The following is a 17,410-nucleotide window of genomic DNA, read 5'->3' as shown; positions in this document are numbered from 1 at the left end:
CAGCTCTTCTCCTCACACTCATGCTGCTTCATCTGCGCACGTAAAACGTGGGCTCTAGGAGCACCAATGCAATGAAATGTTTGCTTTCATTGGAAGACCAACACTGCTGGCTTCTATCACCACTGCCAAGGTTGACAAGAGAGAAGCTAAGCATTTAATAATAACTACAAAACACATTGAGATATATATATATATATAAAATATAAACTCAGGGTTATGTGGGATACATGAGGTGTGAGCACTTAAAATGGGCAAAATGAATCACCCTAAAGGTTTGACAAAAAGGCAAACTCATATAGAACATGAAGAAAATGGAAATTTGTATGTTGTCTGCTCTATTGACACAACTAGTCCCAACATGCCCGGCAAAGAGGCAGAGCTATGCAAGCGCAATTACATGCAAATCGCTGCACTGTCAAGGCCATCAGTGACAATGAATGAAAATAAAAGAAGCACTTCAAATGCTTTCTACTTTATTGACAATCAAAGGCTTGTTCAGCACTACTATTAAGCTGTTCTCTTTCGAAGTGACATGTGGCGTGGCTACTTCGCCCGAGGGGCCCCCACTGTTATTAGAACTAAAACGAAGGACGGTGACAAACTGAAATGAGGCCATTTCTGTCGACAGGCTTCTCTAAAACAGTAAATCCTGACATGCTGTAATAGCTAAGCGTCAAGCCAAAGATATTTCATACCATGCCAGAAACAAGAAACACTAGCTCTTTCTAGGCAGCTGCTAAAGAAAATCGCAGCGCAGATGATAATCTATGCGTTTTTCGTAAAATGGAGGAAAAATTGCCGGACCAGATTGGATTTCATGTTACGGAATTCCATTCGCAATCGTCAGCACTACTTCTCCCAGCCCATCTGTGGATGAGTGTCGGATTATTGATGAAAGAAAACAGCTGAGAATGAGAGACATTTTGGAGCAGTGATAGAAACGAGCTTCAGGACCTGCTTATTCATGCCGAGGAATTCATTTTGTTTTAGACGGCATCAAGCATCATCTCAGTGAAACTGGCAATAACAGAACTTGATTTTGCTAAGAGAGCAAATGACTGTGTCATGGCTCTGAAGGACGGAATGTGAATACTGAAATAATAACATCTCTGTCCTACAGGCTTTGATTGTAGGGTCTGGGAACAAACTCTGATAGTATTTAATTCCGGAGAGATTTCAGAGCCTCCTCCATCAAGTTAAAAGTCAGGAGTAATGAGCCCTCTACAATCAATGCATATGACTGAAGGAAAAGGAAAAGGAACAGTACAACACTCACTGCGGGCCCTAGCCCACATCAGGCATCGTGCCAGTCCCGGCTCTGCCAGCAAATATCTGCTTAAATGGTGACTCTCATCCTACACAACGGAAATTCAATTTGTTCAGTAAGCCTGGGATGAAAAAGCAATTATTCACAGTCCCCTCTTTTCACGATCTGTTTCTTTAAGATATCTCTATTCTTCCCCCTTCTAACAAATAAACCCCCAGATTAGTGCTGTGTGTGGCTGTTCATAGGGGCAGCCGGTTGAAGCACTAAGATTCAAGCCAACTGAAAAACTTGTCAATCAATTTGGAAGAGTGGAGTTAGATTCGGCAAGAGAAGACCTACCTTGCCATCTCGTTCATCCCCATCGGACATGGGTAAATGCCACTATATAATGGATTGATGGCATATCACTATGTAGTATGGAGGACAGAAGTGAGAGCCTGTCAGAGGAACCCTTCTTTTACACCAATTACACTACACAGAACGCCTTAAAAAAAAGGCCCCCCTACCCGACTGGTGACGAGTGCTGTCAAGGGATTCCACTGAGCCGAGACTCCAATTTACACTTGGGGTATTAGGTGGGACCCTGGCGTGACTGTGCAAAGTACGACAGAGCTGCTTCACATGCTCTCTGTTACTTGGAACACATCCTGGGATAAGTTGGTAGACCTAGTGAGGCGGACAGAGACTCATGTTTGAGTCATAACCATATTTCATTCAGCTGTTGTATGAACAATACCTATTGATTTAGGAATGTGAAAATCGCCTGACATCGTAATTGGCTCGCTCGATCTCTGGATAGCAGGGATACAAAAATGTGATAGTTGGAAAATGGGGAGAGACAGTGGCATAACTATAGGGTGAATGGAAAGGCAGGATAAGCCTCAGAAGTTTAAGAGTCAGCCCTCTGAGAGGGGCAGTGTGACAGCGTCAGCCCCAGAGAGACCTATGGATCCGGAAGCTTAAGGCTGTTCATCCATGATTGAGTTTCCCAACCCTCCATACATTAAATGCCTCAAAGCTTTCAATGAATCTACTGCATGCCTCCGTCAAAAAATGGTGGACTTCTAAAATCTCTTAAACCAAAACTGGCCAGTATACGCAGATTTTTTTGAAATGTCGGAAACCTTCTAAAAGAGGCGATTGACTCCTTTCATTGTCAGTAGGAGATTGCCTCTATTTTTTTTCCTTGGGGCATCATGTTCAAAGTCACGATGAATCACGATATCTGCTCTTCTATATTTGGAAACCACAAAATTATGGATTGACAGCAAACCATACAACTCAGGAGCCAGTGCCCGTGACCAGGTATGCAATGCAAGAAAATTAGAGAGCGGCTCTGGCTTCTTGCAAGAGCTCGCTGCCGGCTCACTGATGAGAACACGAATGCTTCCCCTTCAAAATGGGACCACGCCAAGTGTGATCGTCGATGCCATTTTCACACCACCCCCCTATTAGATGTCTGTGCACAAAATGTGATTTACCAACCCATGGGAAGCAATAAGTGACTAATTTCCAGCATTGAAATTAACAACAGCTGCTTCTTTTACAGAAGGGAGGAGAAACCACTCAAGAAAGCTCTTCAACCACACTGGTGACAACATTTAAACAAGCACCCATGTGAACTCAAAGGAGAGAAAAACAAAAGCATATTGGTAACAGTTTTAGATGATAGCGCCTCTTTTCCATAATCACAGCGTAATTAGTCAGTTGCAAAACTTTGACAGCTCACCACAGCTGGTTCTGCAGCATCAATTAGTCTATATTCTAGTGCTGTCTAATCTCACTGTTGGATTTCAGGGCCCTTTATCATGATTTTTAAGGTTCTTTAATTCTTTATATTAAAAAAAAAGTTTATTCATATTTGGCTGCACTGTAACTTCTGAGTATTCTGAGTCTATAGCTGCATAAGTTCTTCTGCAAAATTATTTATTTATACATTTTTGGAAATGTGTTGCAATATTCTCTGTAACACATTAACACAAATTCTATAAGATGAAAAAACAGTCATAAGAAGTGACCACAAATATTCAAGCTACTTTTAGATAATGACTCCGGAGAACGTCTTCACAATTGGGTCAGGACTTTCTCCATGTGAGAACAACGCAGCAGGACATTCTCCACTCTCAGATGTATTCACAACAACACAGACATTTCCAGAGACTTCAGGCGAGGGGGGTGGTGCAGCATGCCGAGGCAGGAGGTAAGGTAACGTATTAATTCCACCGTGGAGATCACATGTTTTAGTTTACAGCACATGCAAACCAGTGTCTGCCCTTATCAGCCATTTGTATATTTTGTGTCTCTTTCAGTTTTGCATCTGTCATGTGTTAAATACTTCGTCAACACAGTACATCACTCACAGTGAGGATCCCCTGCTGTATTACAACATGGGCTCACTCCGACATAATCCAGAGTTTTAAGTGGGGGGCTGGCAGATCACACTACCTGTAAATTCTCAGATTTACAGTGACACCATAATACTGAATCAGCCCAGATGTTAAATCCTTCATGGTCTGAATTACAATGATATGTGTGTAGAATAAAGAAAGATGGTGACAAGGGAGTGCGGTTTGAAAAGGAAAAATCTTGGCTCGAGTTTAGATTATGTTTAGGAGTGGGGATGGGGTTTTTCTGTGATCATTATTTGTGCACCACTGAAGGTGGTTCCCTGAGGTTTGAGCCTTCAAGCTCTGTCGTGGGTCGAGTTTTAATCAAAAATATGGAACGTCAACGTTTGTTACAACCGGGGAATGAAAAGTCAGTGGAAGATGAACAACAATCAGGTTGAAAACCTCTAGGTCTTTACCACACACCGTTTGAGAGGAACTTTAAATATAAATTGCTATCTATCACACTGCACAAAAAAAAATAAGATTCACAATTTTCATATGAAGGGAATGCACTTTAAAGGGGCAAACATCCAGCTGAAGTAGGAATTTACATTGACCAAATTAAGACCTGATGCAACTTCTTCTCAAACAGGAGTGCACACATTTAGTAAATTAATGCTAAGCGGTTAGTAAAACACTCGAAAATTGGTTTTAAGAGCTTCCACATTTAAAAATCACCTCAAATACCAGATACAGCGTCTACAAAAAGAAACATTTTACCGTGTGAATTTCTTTCAGGCCCCCAGTCTCTGAGCACTTACCATTTTTCTGAGAATCCAAGAAATATTATTCTGATATACTAACTTTTTATAGCTGTGAGGGTACAGTTTACAATTTGGATAACTCATTCTTGCATTCGCCTCTCATTTTAAAAGCACAGGTGCCACTAATAACAAAATGGCTCTGGTTTATTAAAGCACCCCACTAAGTCACGACTGTTTAACTATGAGCCAGATAACATGACAGTGGCACCCTGAAATTGAAGTGCGGAATGGGATACACCCGTCCTCATCCACGCCTTTGTATTCTTTTGTTTGTACTGCAAACATGCTGGGAAAACAAAAATCACAAACTGACAATTTCAAAGCACCGTTACACCACTTAGGGATAATACCAATCTAAAAAAAAAAAAAACATTTTACCGTAAGTTGCTGGTGGTCAACCACGACCGGAGGGACTGGTTGTGGCTCCTCTTCAGGCGTTTCCAAAGATTCCTTCAGCTGCTCTGATGGGCTCCTCTTGTATTTCCCTACTTTGGAACCTCCTGTGAAGACATCGAAGGGATGATTAATGGAAGGAAGGTGAACTGAGAGGGAATGCAGTTTTATGAATTAAAGCAACTTTCAAATTAATGGGAGAGCTAAATTTCAGAGCTCAATTAGTTTTTCTCATGAAACATTCGAAAGCACAAACTGGACTGTTTTATGAAAATAAATCCCAGCTGCCATGGCCACAAGATTAATGCAAAACTAGGGTACGAGAAAGAAAGTCTATTTGAAGCTACTACCAGCTACTGCGAGCACAATATTTCACATCTGGCCTCTTTCCTGTCCATTTATAACAGTGTTCTGGACATTTTTTTGACGGGAACAAAAGGGCTGGCTCAGCAAGGGAGCGAGGAGGCGGAGCAGCTGAGTTGTTGTTTGAGGAGCCAGAGTTTGTTTGTGCTCTGCGGTCGGGTGATTTTGTCATCCTCTGATGGCTTCTCCATATTCTAAGCAGCAGCATCATTACTTCGGCTTTCCAGCTTGGCCTCTGCCCATCACAAACCAACCAGGCTGGTGATCAAATACAAACATATTGGTTTGTGTCTGACTTGAACACTACACACTAGAAAAAGGGACATATTGGCTCGTGGCAGAGAAACTGAATATATGTGGCTGTTCAAAGATGGAGAAATGTGCTGTGAATCTTCATAGACGAACACCATCGAGGAAACGTATCACAAGGGTGTGGCATTTATAAACATACATTTCAAGCTACAGGAGTTTCTCTATTGAAATACATCATTTGATAAGGCAAGGGATAGCATTTTTATATTCTGTATAACTTATGTTACATTATTCATGTTGTATTCTCCATTTTAAATAGCTACACCACGTGAAAGTCAGAGAAGCTGGATGATGATCCTAGTTACATGTGGGGTCAAAACGTTGTCTGAATGTGTGAAAACTGACCAACCCTCTTACCTCGGTAAGATTGGATGGGACATTAACAGGTAAAATCCTATCACTGTATGGCTGAACAGTGTATCAATGGTCAATGTGTAAAATGAACAACTAATTAATGGAACTGCTCTAAACAACTTGACAACGGAAAGCTGTTGAAGGCTGCTCACGAAGACACTTACTGTCACTACATGACGCAATACAAAAATTAGCATATTCATGACATAATAACATCATATTTGCATTCTGCATGATGTCAGCTCGTTTTAGCCTTTTATCTGTTTGCCACTCTTCTTATTCTGTGTTGACATAAACATGCATTTTTATAGATTTAATAAACTCTAATACATTTGCATGTTTTTCAGTTTTGCTGTCAGACGACGGAATAAGTAAGTAGCGGTGACTGACCCAATAAGAAAACATGTTAATCAGCATTCACCTAGAAGCCACTTTCAATTTGATTTGCACTGATAAAATTCGTCGCACATAATTTAAAGAGAACTTATGTGCTGTGAATTCGGCTGCAATATAATCAGTCAGGGAGAAAGCAAAAAGCTTATTTTATGTCTTTGTCAGGTGCCATGCCTTCAAATGAATAAGAGTTATATAGAGATGCACCTCTAGAGGAAAGACTGACCTTGTCCTTTTGGCACAATTGCAAAAAATGTTAGAAATAATTTGCACACACAGAAGAGCACTGTGTTCTATTTTACCAGTCTGCTCATATACCTTCTATGTCTTGATCTTCGTCAGCACTCTCAGTAACTGCCCTCCAATCCGGGTGGGGGTGCTCCTGAGTTGGATGGCTCTCATGTTTGTCTTTGTGGTCTTCCTGCTCTGGCTCATTAGAGCCTTCACTGCTGCTCTTGGGGCTCTGCAAGTCCAGACTGTCCATTGACACGTTTCCATTCACACAGTCCACTTGTGCTACTAGGAGATCCTCTATGTGCTTGGACTGGGCCTCAGCATCTGAAGACTCAGATGTTTCTGCCAGAGGATGGAGCTCAACCCGCTCGGCCTGGCTATTACCGTCTGCCTTGGGAACAGAACTGTCACCAACGCAATACAGCTCAGTGTCCTTCTCCATGTTCTCAGACTCGCCCTCGATGGCTGTGGCCTCCTCCTTAGGTGTTGGTTCCTCTCTGGCTTCATTGTCATCTGGAGGTTCAGCAGGAGCCACAACAAGTGGCTCACTGGAGCTCTCCTCCTCAGTCGAGGGGGCATGGTGATGGTGGCCATTGGGTTGGGGACCTGAGGTATCGCAAGACGATTCCTCATCCTGCGTCAAACATGAATCGCTGGGTCCTAGAGCTTCCACTTCTGCCTCGGGCTCATCCTCATCCTCGTCCATTCCTTTCTTGTAGCTCTTCTTTTTACGGATGATGCCCCGGCCCCAAGAAGGTCGCCGGCGAATCTTTCGCTTTATATGATCTATGATGAAAAGAGAAAGAGAGTTAAGAAACTTTATTAAATCAAGATAACTAAAAGAAACCAAAATTCCCACAAGGGAAAAATACATTAGTACCACTGCATTTCAGATGCCCATTACACTCATTGACTACATGACTGGACATGTGATTCTCAGACACAACATTTCTCTGAGGCAAAAGGTTCTGGCGCCCAAGGCAACACAAAACACAATTAAACATTGTTTTCTTATTGTTTAAACAGCTGAAAGTGATCCAAGATTGTAAGTTCTAAACTGACTAATATGTTCTCCCTATTGTAAAAGATACTGTAGAGTAAGAAATAAAGTTCTCCTTTCTGTAGTTTGCAAGTTGACTTCATTTAAAGCGGAACATTTGGTCTTTCTCCAAGGGTAACAAGCAATGGGTGACAAAGACGACAGAGACCGTAAGAGAGACAGAGACAGCAGCCGGTTATATCACTGATATGTGGACACTAATGACAACAGATGGTGCTTGGGGTTTTAAGAGGAAGGAGAAACTAAAACCTGCTCTCTGAGAGAGCAATAAAAGTGCTGCAGCAAGCAAAAAAAACGAATGCTAGACTGGGTGAAACTTCAAGGCATTTGCCTTCATTTACTGGTTTCGTGAAGCAGACACTGAGGTGCAGGCCCGAGCGACTAAGTCAACGTGAGTGGCTGTGACAAAAAGAGAGTGAAAAAGAGACAAGTAGGGACCAACACAAGGCAGTTTCCTGACAATGGGCTGTCAGGGAGACACACACCCTAACCCCAAAGGAACCTTGGTCTTTGCATAAAAAGGCATTCACAAATTACAGATTCAATAGGGCCTCTCACCATTCGGTGCTCGGGCCCTAATTAAAATCATCTGTTGAGTCCCATGAGGCAGCTCTGACACTGCATAATTCTGAGTAACGCCAGGATATAAAAAGTAATTCTTTCATAAAACAACCATCTGAAAAAGCAAAATGAGAACTTAAAATGTGTGTGAGTAAATCAGATAATCCATGGATAGAATCACTAGATCACAGTGGACACAGTCAAAATCCATTAGTCCTTGCCATTATAATTCTGTCAGGAACGAAAGGTCTAATATAACTCTGGAATCTTATGCAGAATAAATAACATATGCCAGCTTGGTTCTCGAAGGACCAGGATTCCTTTTAAGATATTCATCAGAGACTGAGCTGTAAGGTGTACAGTGAGCAGAGCTTTTTGCCTCAGTACTAAAGAGGCTCTATTCTGTTAATTGTACCTACTCGAGGACATGACTGAGCAAACTGACAAGAAATCCCGATAAAGCTTTCCCTCTCATTTATACAGTGATAACCTTTTGTTGAATATAAGTTTGTAATTTATAACAATACCGAAAAAAGAAGAAAAGGTAAAAAAGAAAAAAAAAAGAAAGAAAAAAAAAGAATATAATAGACAAAATGGTGACCCTCTTAATAAATGACCAGCCAACGATTCCCGTGAGCCACAATCACCACACCAGATAACCATCTGGTGTCAGCTTATGCTGTACAACAACTGCAAAAAAAAAAGCGATTTACATGCGTTTATACAGTGGCCACATTTACATGCACTATATCTTATCGCACATACTTTCAAGGACATTTCCAAAGAGTGAAACTTCTTTCAAAAAAAATATATCCATCTATTTCTGGAGGACACTAAAGAACATGTAACATCTTAGTCAAACTGCTGGTCAGTGCAAGAGCATCCAGTACCATCATTTTCTTCAACTTTCTCTGTTGCTTTTCTTCACTCTCATTATGTTGTCTCATTTGACATCCAACAAAAATGACCATGCATTGCTCAGGCTTGGGGACTACTGGATGCCTAACAAAAACGAAGTAGCTAGCATTCTGCATGAACAAAACAATGGCAGCACATCACAGAAAATGATCTCCAGTCTGCCACAAATATCTACACGGACTGGTGTGGTTAGAGAACAACTGGGCAGTTTTCACTCTGAGACTACCAGCGCTGGGGGTTTAAAAGGAACAGTGAGACAAATGCCAAGGTCCCACAACCACCAGCAATCAAGCCCAGTTTGTAATCTCACTGTCAAGTGGGTACAGGGGCTGCTGGCAGACTTGATTTTAATGTGGGATGCTGCTTTGGCTTTTGGTTCCACCTGATCTGATCTGGAAGGAAAAGGCAATTGGATAAGTTTCATCTCCAGCTATGACTGTCGCTCTGCTCTGCTGTAAGTAAGGGACCAGAGGTGGAGAGGAATTGGATATTTCTGAATGCTGGCATCCTATTAATAAAGCGTGTGTGTGTGTGTGTGTGTGTGTGTGTGTGTGTGTGTGTGTGTGTGTGTGTGTGTGTGTGTGTGTGTGTGTGTGTGTGTGTGTGTGTGTGTGTGTGCATACCTCTTATCTTTGCAGAATGCTTGGACCACCATTTATTTAACCTTCAGAATTTAGATTTTATTTAGAAATGTCATGCTGCGGTGTCTAGTGCTTAATCATAACCTGGCTGTTATTTTTTTTATCGATTTCAACACAGAGAATATTACTTTTTGCCCAAACTTATACGTTTGACTTTTTTTTATATATATATTGTCACTTTTATCAAAAGTAAAGGCAAACTTCAGCATTGTTAATCTTAAAAGATAAGAAAGACATTAAAAGCACAATGGCTAGCACTCCAACAGGGTTCGTGGGTTCAGTACTTTTTGGTATTTTTGAGGTCGGGTGCCGATAGCTGGCTCTCACAACAGGTCAGGTGGATGTGGGTAATAGAAAACCTTGACTCATGTATCAACAACAGCTGCTTATTTTCAGCTGTTCCTTCACTTGCTTTTTAAAGCGCTCAGAAAACACATTTTTTTACACAAACCAAAACAAAATAATCCACAATTTTTTCATTCTCGCTAAGGCCAGCATCACCAATCACTCCTAAGGAATTACAAATTTTAGACTGAATAGCAGCAAACGACTCGCCACACTACGCTCTTAAATTATGTATAAAGATTCATAGAGCGGCAGAATGATTTTAAACTGCCATCACACATACTTGTTAGAACAGTGTGTGTACATGGACACGTACAGCTTTTGAAAGCAAAAGCCCCGGGGAGATGAGTATCCAAACATACCAGCCAGTATTAAATAAATAAATCAGTCCAGTGACAGTGACAATTCAGCGGCCTAATGGTAATGTCTTTAGGCAGAATTGTGAATCAGTGTCTCTGATTCACTTATTGATTTTTTTTGTAAATAATTCCTAGTACGGAGTAATCAGATCACAACCCATCAGAAGACGGTTATATTTTTAACAGAAGACATAGGGAGAAGAAGCTCTGAAGAATCTGGAGCATAAAGCTTCCAAACTGACAGCTTCTATACTGTGTGCAATGTTAATGGGGTTTTCATTGGAAAGGCATACAACTCTAGATCCACTGTCTATATAGCATAGGCAAACGAGTAAAAGCCCCAAAGCAATGTCAGTATAATGGGCTTCTACATTGAGTTTATAGTAGGGCCATATAGTAGCAAACTTTGAAGCACTCCATGCCTATAGTGTTATATATTATGGTGTGGGTTATTTATTACTTTTATATCTTCCCAATCTCACACTACCATAAAGGCAAGTAGGATTGATATGATTGGTCTCTGGGCACGATGCCACATTATCATCAGCACTAACTCATACTTACTGTGTACCCCAAAGCTAGTTAAACAAATTTCGGTAATCAATCCAATCTGCCGCTGATCTTTGCCAAGGAAAAACATTCAGCACTGATTAACATTTAATTCTTACATTAAGGGATATTGCATCTTAAAAGGAAACAATCTTTATTTAGGACAAACCCTTGCTTGCTTTCTTAGCAAGAATTAGATGGAAGGGCTGACACCTCAGTAATATCTGTATACAACAAACAGCTAGAAGACTGAAAATAGAAAGAAACAGCTGAGTAGCTCTGTCTACAGGTAACAAAATCCACCTTCAAACATCTGAGGTAAGAACAACAAATTGCTGCTTTGCAGGGGGTTAACATGGTAGATAATTTCCAGTAGCTTTCTACAAGGGTGTTAGCTGGTTGCTTGGCAACTTTCTCTGTGCATCTTTACCATAATGTTGATGGGATATCAGTATGGTTACCCTAAAAGGAGCAGACCTGGAGAATGAGGTACAAACATTCTCTAAATATGTGTGTTTGCAACTGGACGATCACAACCATCAAAATATATCAGCCAAAAACATTTGTCAATGAAACAGTCATGTTAGACCTTCAGGTTCTTTTTTCCATAAAAGTGTTTGGTTAGCCTATAGTTTAGCCTCCAGGAGTTTCTGAAGGCGGGTGTAAGGAGAAGAAGAAATAAATAGACGATGAAAGAAAATGAGTTCTTAGTGTCTCCAGTTGTCTTTTCTACTGAAATGAGACAGGAAAGCTGTCAAACAGCCAAGAATGACATCTGTTACAATGATGCGCTCGAAAAGACTGGTCTTAAAAATGTGTTGAAATAATTAGGTAAGAGGAGCGCCAAAGTAAACTGGCAAAGTGCAAAGAATTGTCCATTGAAATTAATAATTGTAATATGTAACAATATTAACACCAGTACAGGTGGAGTGGAATTAGGGCTGGGCGATAAACCGATTTTATCGATTAACTCGAGTGTGTAGCTCACGTCGACTTGTTTAAATGAAAATCGGTTTTCTCTTCAACATCCGCGAACGCCCTCTCAGCTCCCGTAGTTCGGAATGAGCTCACCCCTCCCCCCGCACAGAGCGCGCATTTACCAAAGTGATACGCAAACATGGCAGCGAGTAGGGAAGAATATGTTCCTAAGAAAGGCACGGTGTCATCCGTCATTTGGAATTGGTTCGCGTTCGAAAGGTGAGATTTAGAGCAGACAACACCCCGCTGCAAAGCCTGTTTGAAGTCTGTTGCTAGCAAAGGCAGCAGTACGACAAATTTACTGCAGCACCTCAGGCAAAAACATCCCGGCGAATGGGAGAAATGTTGCGCGCAGCGGAATGAGAGAGACCGCGGCACCACAAGCACAGCTAGTAAAATACAGACAACCCTCACACAAACCTTTGCCAACTGCATCCCATATGAGAAGAATTCGCCCCGCTGGAAAGCCATTACTGATGCGATTGCTATGTATATAGCAAAGGATATGGTGCCGATGTATACGGTGGAAAAGCCAGGCTTCATTAATATGCAAAAAGTTGATTTATTCACTGATTTATGCTGATGGATGCTTTGTTGAATGTTATGTTGGCACTTTATCAGAACAACCTCTTATTGTTATTAATATTTCATGTTTACAGAAATATTTTATTTTATATTTTATGTATTTTACATTTTATGTTATGTTACATGTTACACTGTTTACAAGGGCAGGGCCTGCCATAATGCCTGCTTGGCTAGTTGTTCGTGATTGCACTTAAACCCCAAGGGGGGAAATCAAAATAATAAAAGGAAATATATTATTTTGGAACAACTAATTATTTGTCCTCTGCATATGATTTTGGGGGGGGGGGCTGTAAATCGATTTAAATCGGAAATCGGATTTTTTGGGAAAAAATCGGGGATTTTTTTTTTAGGCCATATCGCCCAGCCCTAAGTGGAATGTTCATGCAGATGTTTCTATATTGGAGAAAATAATTCCTCCAGTTAGGTGATGGGCGGATGAGTCAATCTCTAGTCTACAGTAGCTCTGTCAGCTGACTTGTGGCCACTGTGAAAGTAAGCAGTCCTAAATCGTACAACCAAACAAAAATTTGGTCAGACAGACTAACACTGTTGCATTGTCTGACAGTTAGTGGAAGATGAAAAAATATCACTTCAAATCAATACATTTTTTTCAATGTCATTATGTATGACACAGTGTAATCATTCACAAAGAAAGTACTCACTTTCACTCACTTCAATTGTAATGAGTGGGTGTACTATGAAAATCTACAAAATGGAGTTAATTTAATAAATATTGTTGCAAAAATCATCCAAATCGTCCATTATTTAGAAGGAGATGATATTATATTTAACGATCTTATGCCCTTCCAAGTCACTGTGAATAATGGGCTTAGTGCAAATTCTTGCATAGATACAGTGTTATCAGAGAGCATGCAGAGTACTGTAAGAATAGCCAAAGAAACAAACCTAGCAAGCAACTCAATTTTTTTTTGTCATTCAGGTTCATTGGAATCGACTGGACTCGGGGCCTCAATCTTGTGGCAATAATGAAATATTGATCAGACAAGGTCCCATCATCTGCAACTGATGGGGAGGAGCTTGGAGTTAGGAGTTGTGTCGCAGTCTTCACATAAACATTAGGGAGAGACGTACACCTGAGTAAAGAGATGCAGCATGAATGTGGAGGAATTGGACTTGTACTGAAAGTTGTACTGTGGTTGATAAGACTGCAAAAGCACTATATAAATACAGTCTGTTTTTCCAAACACATATTGTTATATTGTTATGTTACTCTACTAAATTAGACATTGGGAGTTACATGTTCTAATAGTTTTTTCAGCTAGAAGTTTATTTCAAACTAAAGTTCCGTCATATTTCAGATGGAGAGAATTACCACTGTTCCCATTTATCCACTTAAAAAAGTTTGCTTATAATAACTAATTACAACAGTTACTGGCATTACAAAAATGCCCTGCTTATATGTTTATATAACATACATGTTAAGTTTATATAACATACATGTTAATTTTTTTCATCTGCCAGGTCCATATATACTGTAACTTCATGACCTTTCAGGCAGATGACCAAGAGCCATATATCAAATAGACTATGAATCTATGAACAAGCAAAAATCAAAAGGTTTTGCATTCATTTTAGATTTTTCTGTTTCTGTTTGTATTTAAGGAAACTAAGTTATATTAACTAGGCTCAGTGTGCAAAGCTTTGGTTGTGCTGTTCTATACAAAAAAAGCAATACAAAATATATTCTTGAAAACTATATTTTCCCAACGGTATCCCTCTCTCAGCTGTAATTAACAGCACAATGGCAGTATATCCACGGCCATGACTGCTGAACAAATTCCAATTCAACGGTTCCTGATGACTCTCACTAAGGAGTGATTTAAAATGTTTCTTTTTTAAAGTGCACATAAAGCAGACTATTAAAAACCCAGGTCAAATTGAACACCCCTTTCAAGATTAATATAACCAAATTAATAATGTCTTTATATGTCTTAACTGAGCAATTTATACCCCAGAAACTCAACATATAGAATTCTAAGCACAGCTGGAAACAAAATGAAGACTATATATCAGGCTGGAAATAAAAAACGAGCGGAATTTATTACAGTTTCTATTCAGCAGATCTCAGTTCAGTTCTTTTCAAGGATTATTTTAGCAGTTCATAAACAATTTTCCACCATTGATATTCATCTTGAACTGCAGCTAATGACTGTCTTCATGATCAATAATCAGATAGATAACTTGTTTGGAATATGTGATTACGTAAAAGGAAAGCAAAACGGATGACAACAGGGGAAACACTGTAGGAGACAGAGAAGACGAAAGATCGTCATGCTGACACAGGGCCTCAGGGCGTCTGGGTCATGAGAGGAGGACATGCAGTTTGTCAACTGATGTGACACTTTGCACTGACACTTAATGAAATGTCCAGATCAATAAATGATCCCATCATTGCCTCTTGAAATGAAAAGATCAGTCACTTCCTTCAATTGCTGTGTTGCCCTTCCTTTTTCTGTCTTTCACTCCTTTACTCTCAGATAAAAGCCTACATGGCCATATCACCCTGCTTGCTTTTACACTGAAGGGCTTTATTAAAAAAAAGAACATACTAACAGAGAGGAGAGCATTTTCTTGTTTCTTTCTGTACCATTTACATGATTGCGTCACATCTTTTCAGCATTTTTGTCAGCAACAAATTAATGCTGTTCTACCAGATTGCCATGGTGTTCTATTGGATTCAGATCAAGTGACTGGGGAGGCCACTAAAGTTCAACGATTTTTTCTTTGAGACACAACGTATCATCCTACTTGAAGTCGCCATTAGAAGTTTGTAAATTGAGGCCATAAAAGGTTGCACACGGTCAGCAAAAATACACAGATATGGCCAGGATCCAAAATAAACCACCCACCAATTGCAAGATACAGGTAGACTTTCTCTCGGTTGAGATCTCAGAGGACTATCTCTACTACCTCACTAGCAGGAAAATGCTTGTGGCAAAACAGTCATCAAATAAAACACTATCCTCAGTCTCTAGGGCATTTTGATTTATATGTGCTATGCTTTTGTCCTCTCTCTGTACCTTTGTCTGAGACACACACACACTCTTTCTAAGAAAACAATTGACCATATCCATAACCAAACAACGGACAATATCCAATCACAGGCAGAGTGGGGTCTTTCGTGGAATTTAGGAAAAAAACTATCACTTGCCACCACTCTGTTGCGAAACTGAATAAAAGCCAACCTTAAAAATGATACCCCACTGAGGAAAGGGATATAAAATATTAATAAAATGTTCCCACAGCACTTCTTCACTTTACATTACCACCTTAATGATAAAAAAAAATTATTGTGACTAATTAAATCAAAATAAGGTCCCTTCATTCATAAATGCTGTCATTATATTATACAATATTATTTAAAAAAGGCTAGTACAGAACATTGTGCTATGGTTTAAGAAATTAAAACACCATTTCTCCATTTCAATGTCTGATGTGAACATTTCTTGAAGCTCCTGGCATCTTTCTAAATGCTGGTTTTATTGCAGTGCTGGAGATAGTTTACATCTTTACCTTGTGCCGGTGTGTGGTAAATTAAAATGGTGAATTTACCAGGATTGGATGCAAAATCCAAAGATTTGCAAAATCATACAAGTTTATCTTTTTCAAATTAAAAACACAAAAAACTAAAAAATTCAAAATGATTGAATTGATGAGTCACTTTAGCCATTTTACCGAGCTGACAACTCCCAATGTCACTGGTTTAGAGAAATCAAAAAAGAATGGACAGTAATCCACTGGGTAATTATGTCAAACCTTGCTACAAATGTTCAAAAGCTTGGCTATGCACTGGCTGCATATCAATACAGCAAAGAAAGAGTGGTCACAAGGTGGAGGAGCTTAAGACATGATTCAGTCAGAGCATCTGTCTATTTCTGTCATCTCTGCTGCTCAGTAAATGGCCGGTGGGATGACGGTGCCAGTGGTGCCCCCTTCTCAGAAGACAGATATGCCCTAATGCACCAGCAGCTCAAGTACTACTGAAGATGTCAGCCTGCGCCCACACATGCATACAAAACATGGCATGAAAGCCTTCCAGCGGAAAGGTCTGTTGCCCAAAGAAGAAACACGCAAACAGGCAAGATGTCAGGCAGGAGTGAGGACGTTAGGAGTCGTGTACTCTTTTAAATTATTTGGATTTACATGCATTATCACACTCCTTGTGGAGGAGGAAGGAAAATGGTGGGGAGAATAACAATGCTAAACAGCTAGCTATACTGTGAATTGAACAATTACACAGTTACCATTTCCATCTGATGAGATGGTATGGTAAAAGATGCTACTTTAATGGCATGTCGGAAGTTATTGCGAACGGCAGAAAATGCTTACAGGATGAATGAAAAACAAACCTAAATCTCGTTGGTTAAATTGCTGCTATATTTATATTACAAGTCACTAGCATTCTTTCTCACACTGCTGACCGTCTGACAAAAGCCATGATCTGGAGCCATTTCCTATTCACTGTGAAGGATAACCATTGTACACTTGCTCAACTGATTAGGTGAGACACCAATTAGATACCCTGTGAGTCTGTTAAGGGATTGAAGTCGTCACAGCTGTATATTTATAGGAAACAACAGAAAGGGATATTAAATTAAACACCGTTTACACAGGGATTCTACACTTAACATAACCACCTTACTGAATAGTTCTTCCTTTCTTATTGCTTTTTTTATGAGACAAATTAAATTACAAAGGTTCTCTTCAAGTCACATATATGGTGTCATAATATTATACTGAATTAGTAATAAAAACAAAGTATAGATTTGCTGAAAGCAACCGTTTACATTTCTTCCGAGTACCAAATTTCAACAATCCTGAGTCATTTTGATCCTCCTCCTCTCTGTGCTTATGCCTGCTCCCTTAAATGACTAAGTTGTAATATATTCCTATTTACTATTAGTGTATTTGAAAACCAAGTTT

General features: G+C 39.9%; 1 protein-coding gene across 3 annotated transcripts in view; it reads right to left on the bottom strand.

Annotated features, from left to right (window-relative positions):
* atad2b (ATPase family AAA domain containing 2B) overlaps positions 1–17,410 on the bottom strand; it is a 77,505-nt gene that overhangs the window by 26,269 nt on the left and 33,826 nt on the right. For all 3 annotated transcript variants that reach the window (XR_008342177.1, XM_053445100.1, XM_053445101.1), the window contains 2 exons: positions 6,555–7,256; positions 4,800–4,921 (listed from right to left, as the gene is read on the bottom strand). Coding sequence is in view for 2 of the 3 variants with exons in the window: in XM_053445100.1 (XP_053301075.1) it covers positions 4,800–4,921; positions 6,555–7,256 (824 nt within the window). In the remaining variant the exon portion in view is untranslated. The remainder of the gene's footprint in view (positions 1–4,799; positions 4,922–6,554; positions 7,257–17,410) is intronic.

The sequence above is a fragment of the Pleuronectes platessa genome, chromosome 17 (assembly GCF_947347685.1).
Source record: "Pleuronectes platessa chromosome 17, fPlePla1.1, whole genome shotgun sequence".
Lineage (NCBI taxonomy): Eukaryota > Metazoa > Chordata > Actinopteri > Pleuronectiformes > Pleuronectidae > Pleuronectes > Pleuronectes platessa.
This window is presented reverse-complemented; position numbering and strand designations above follow the sequence as displayed.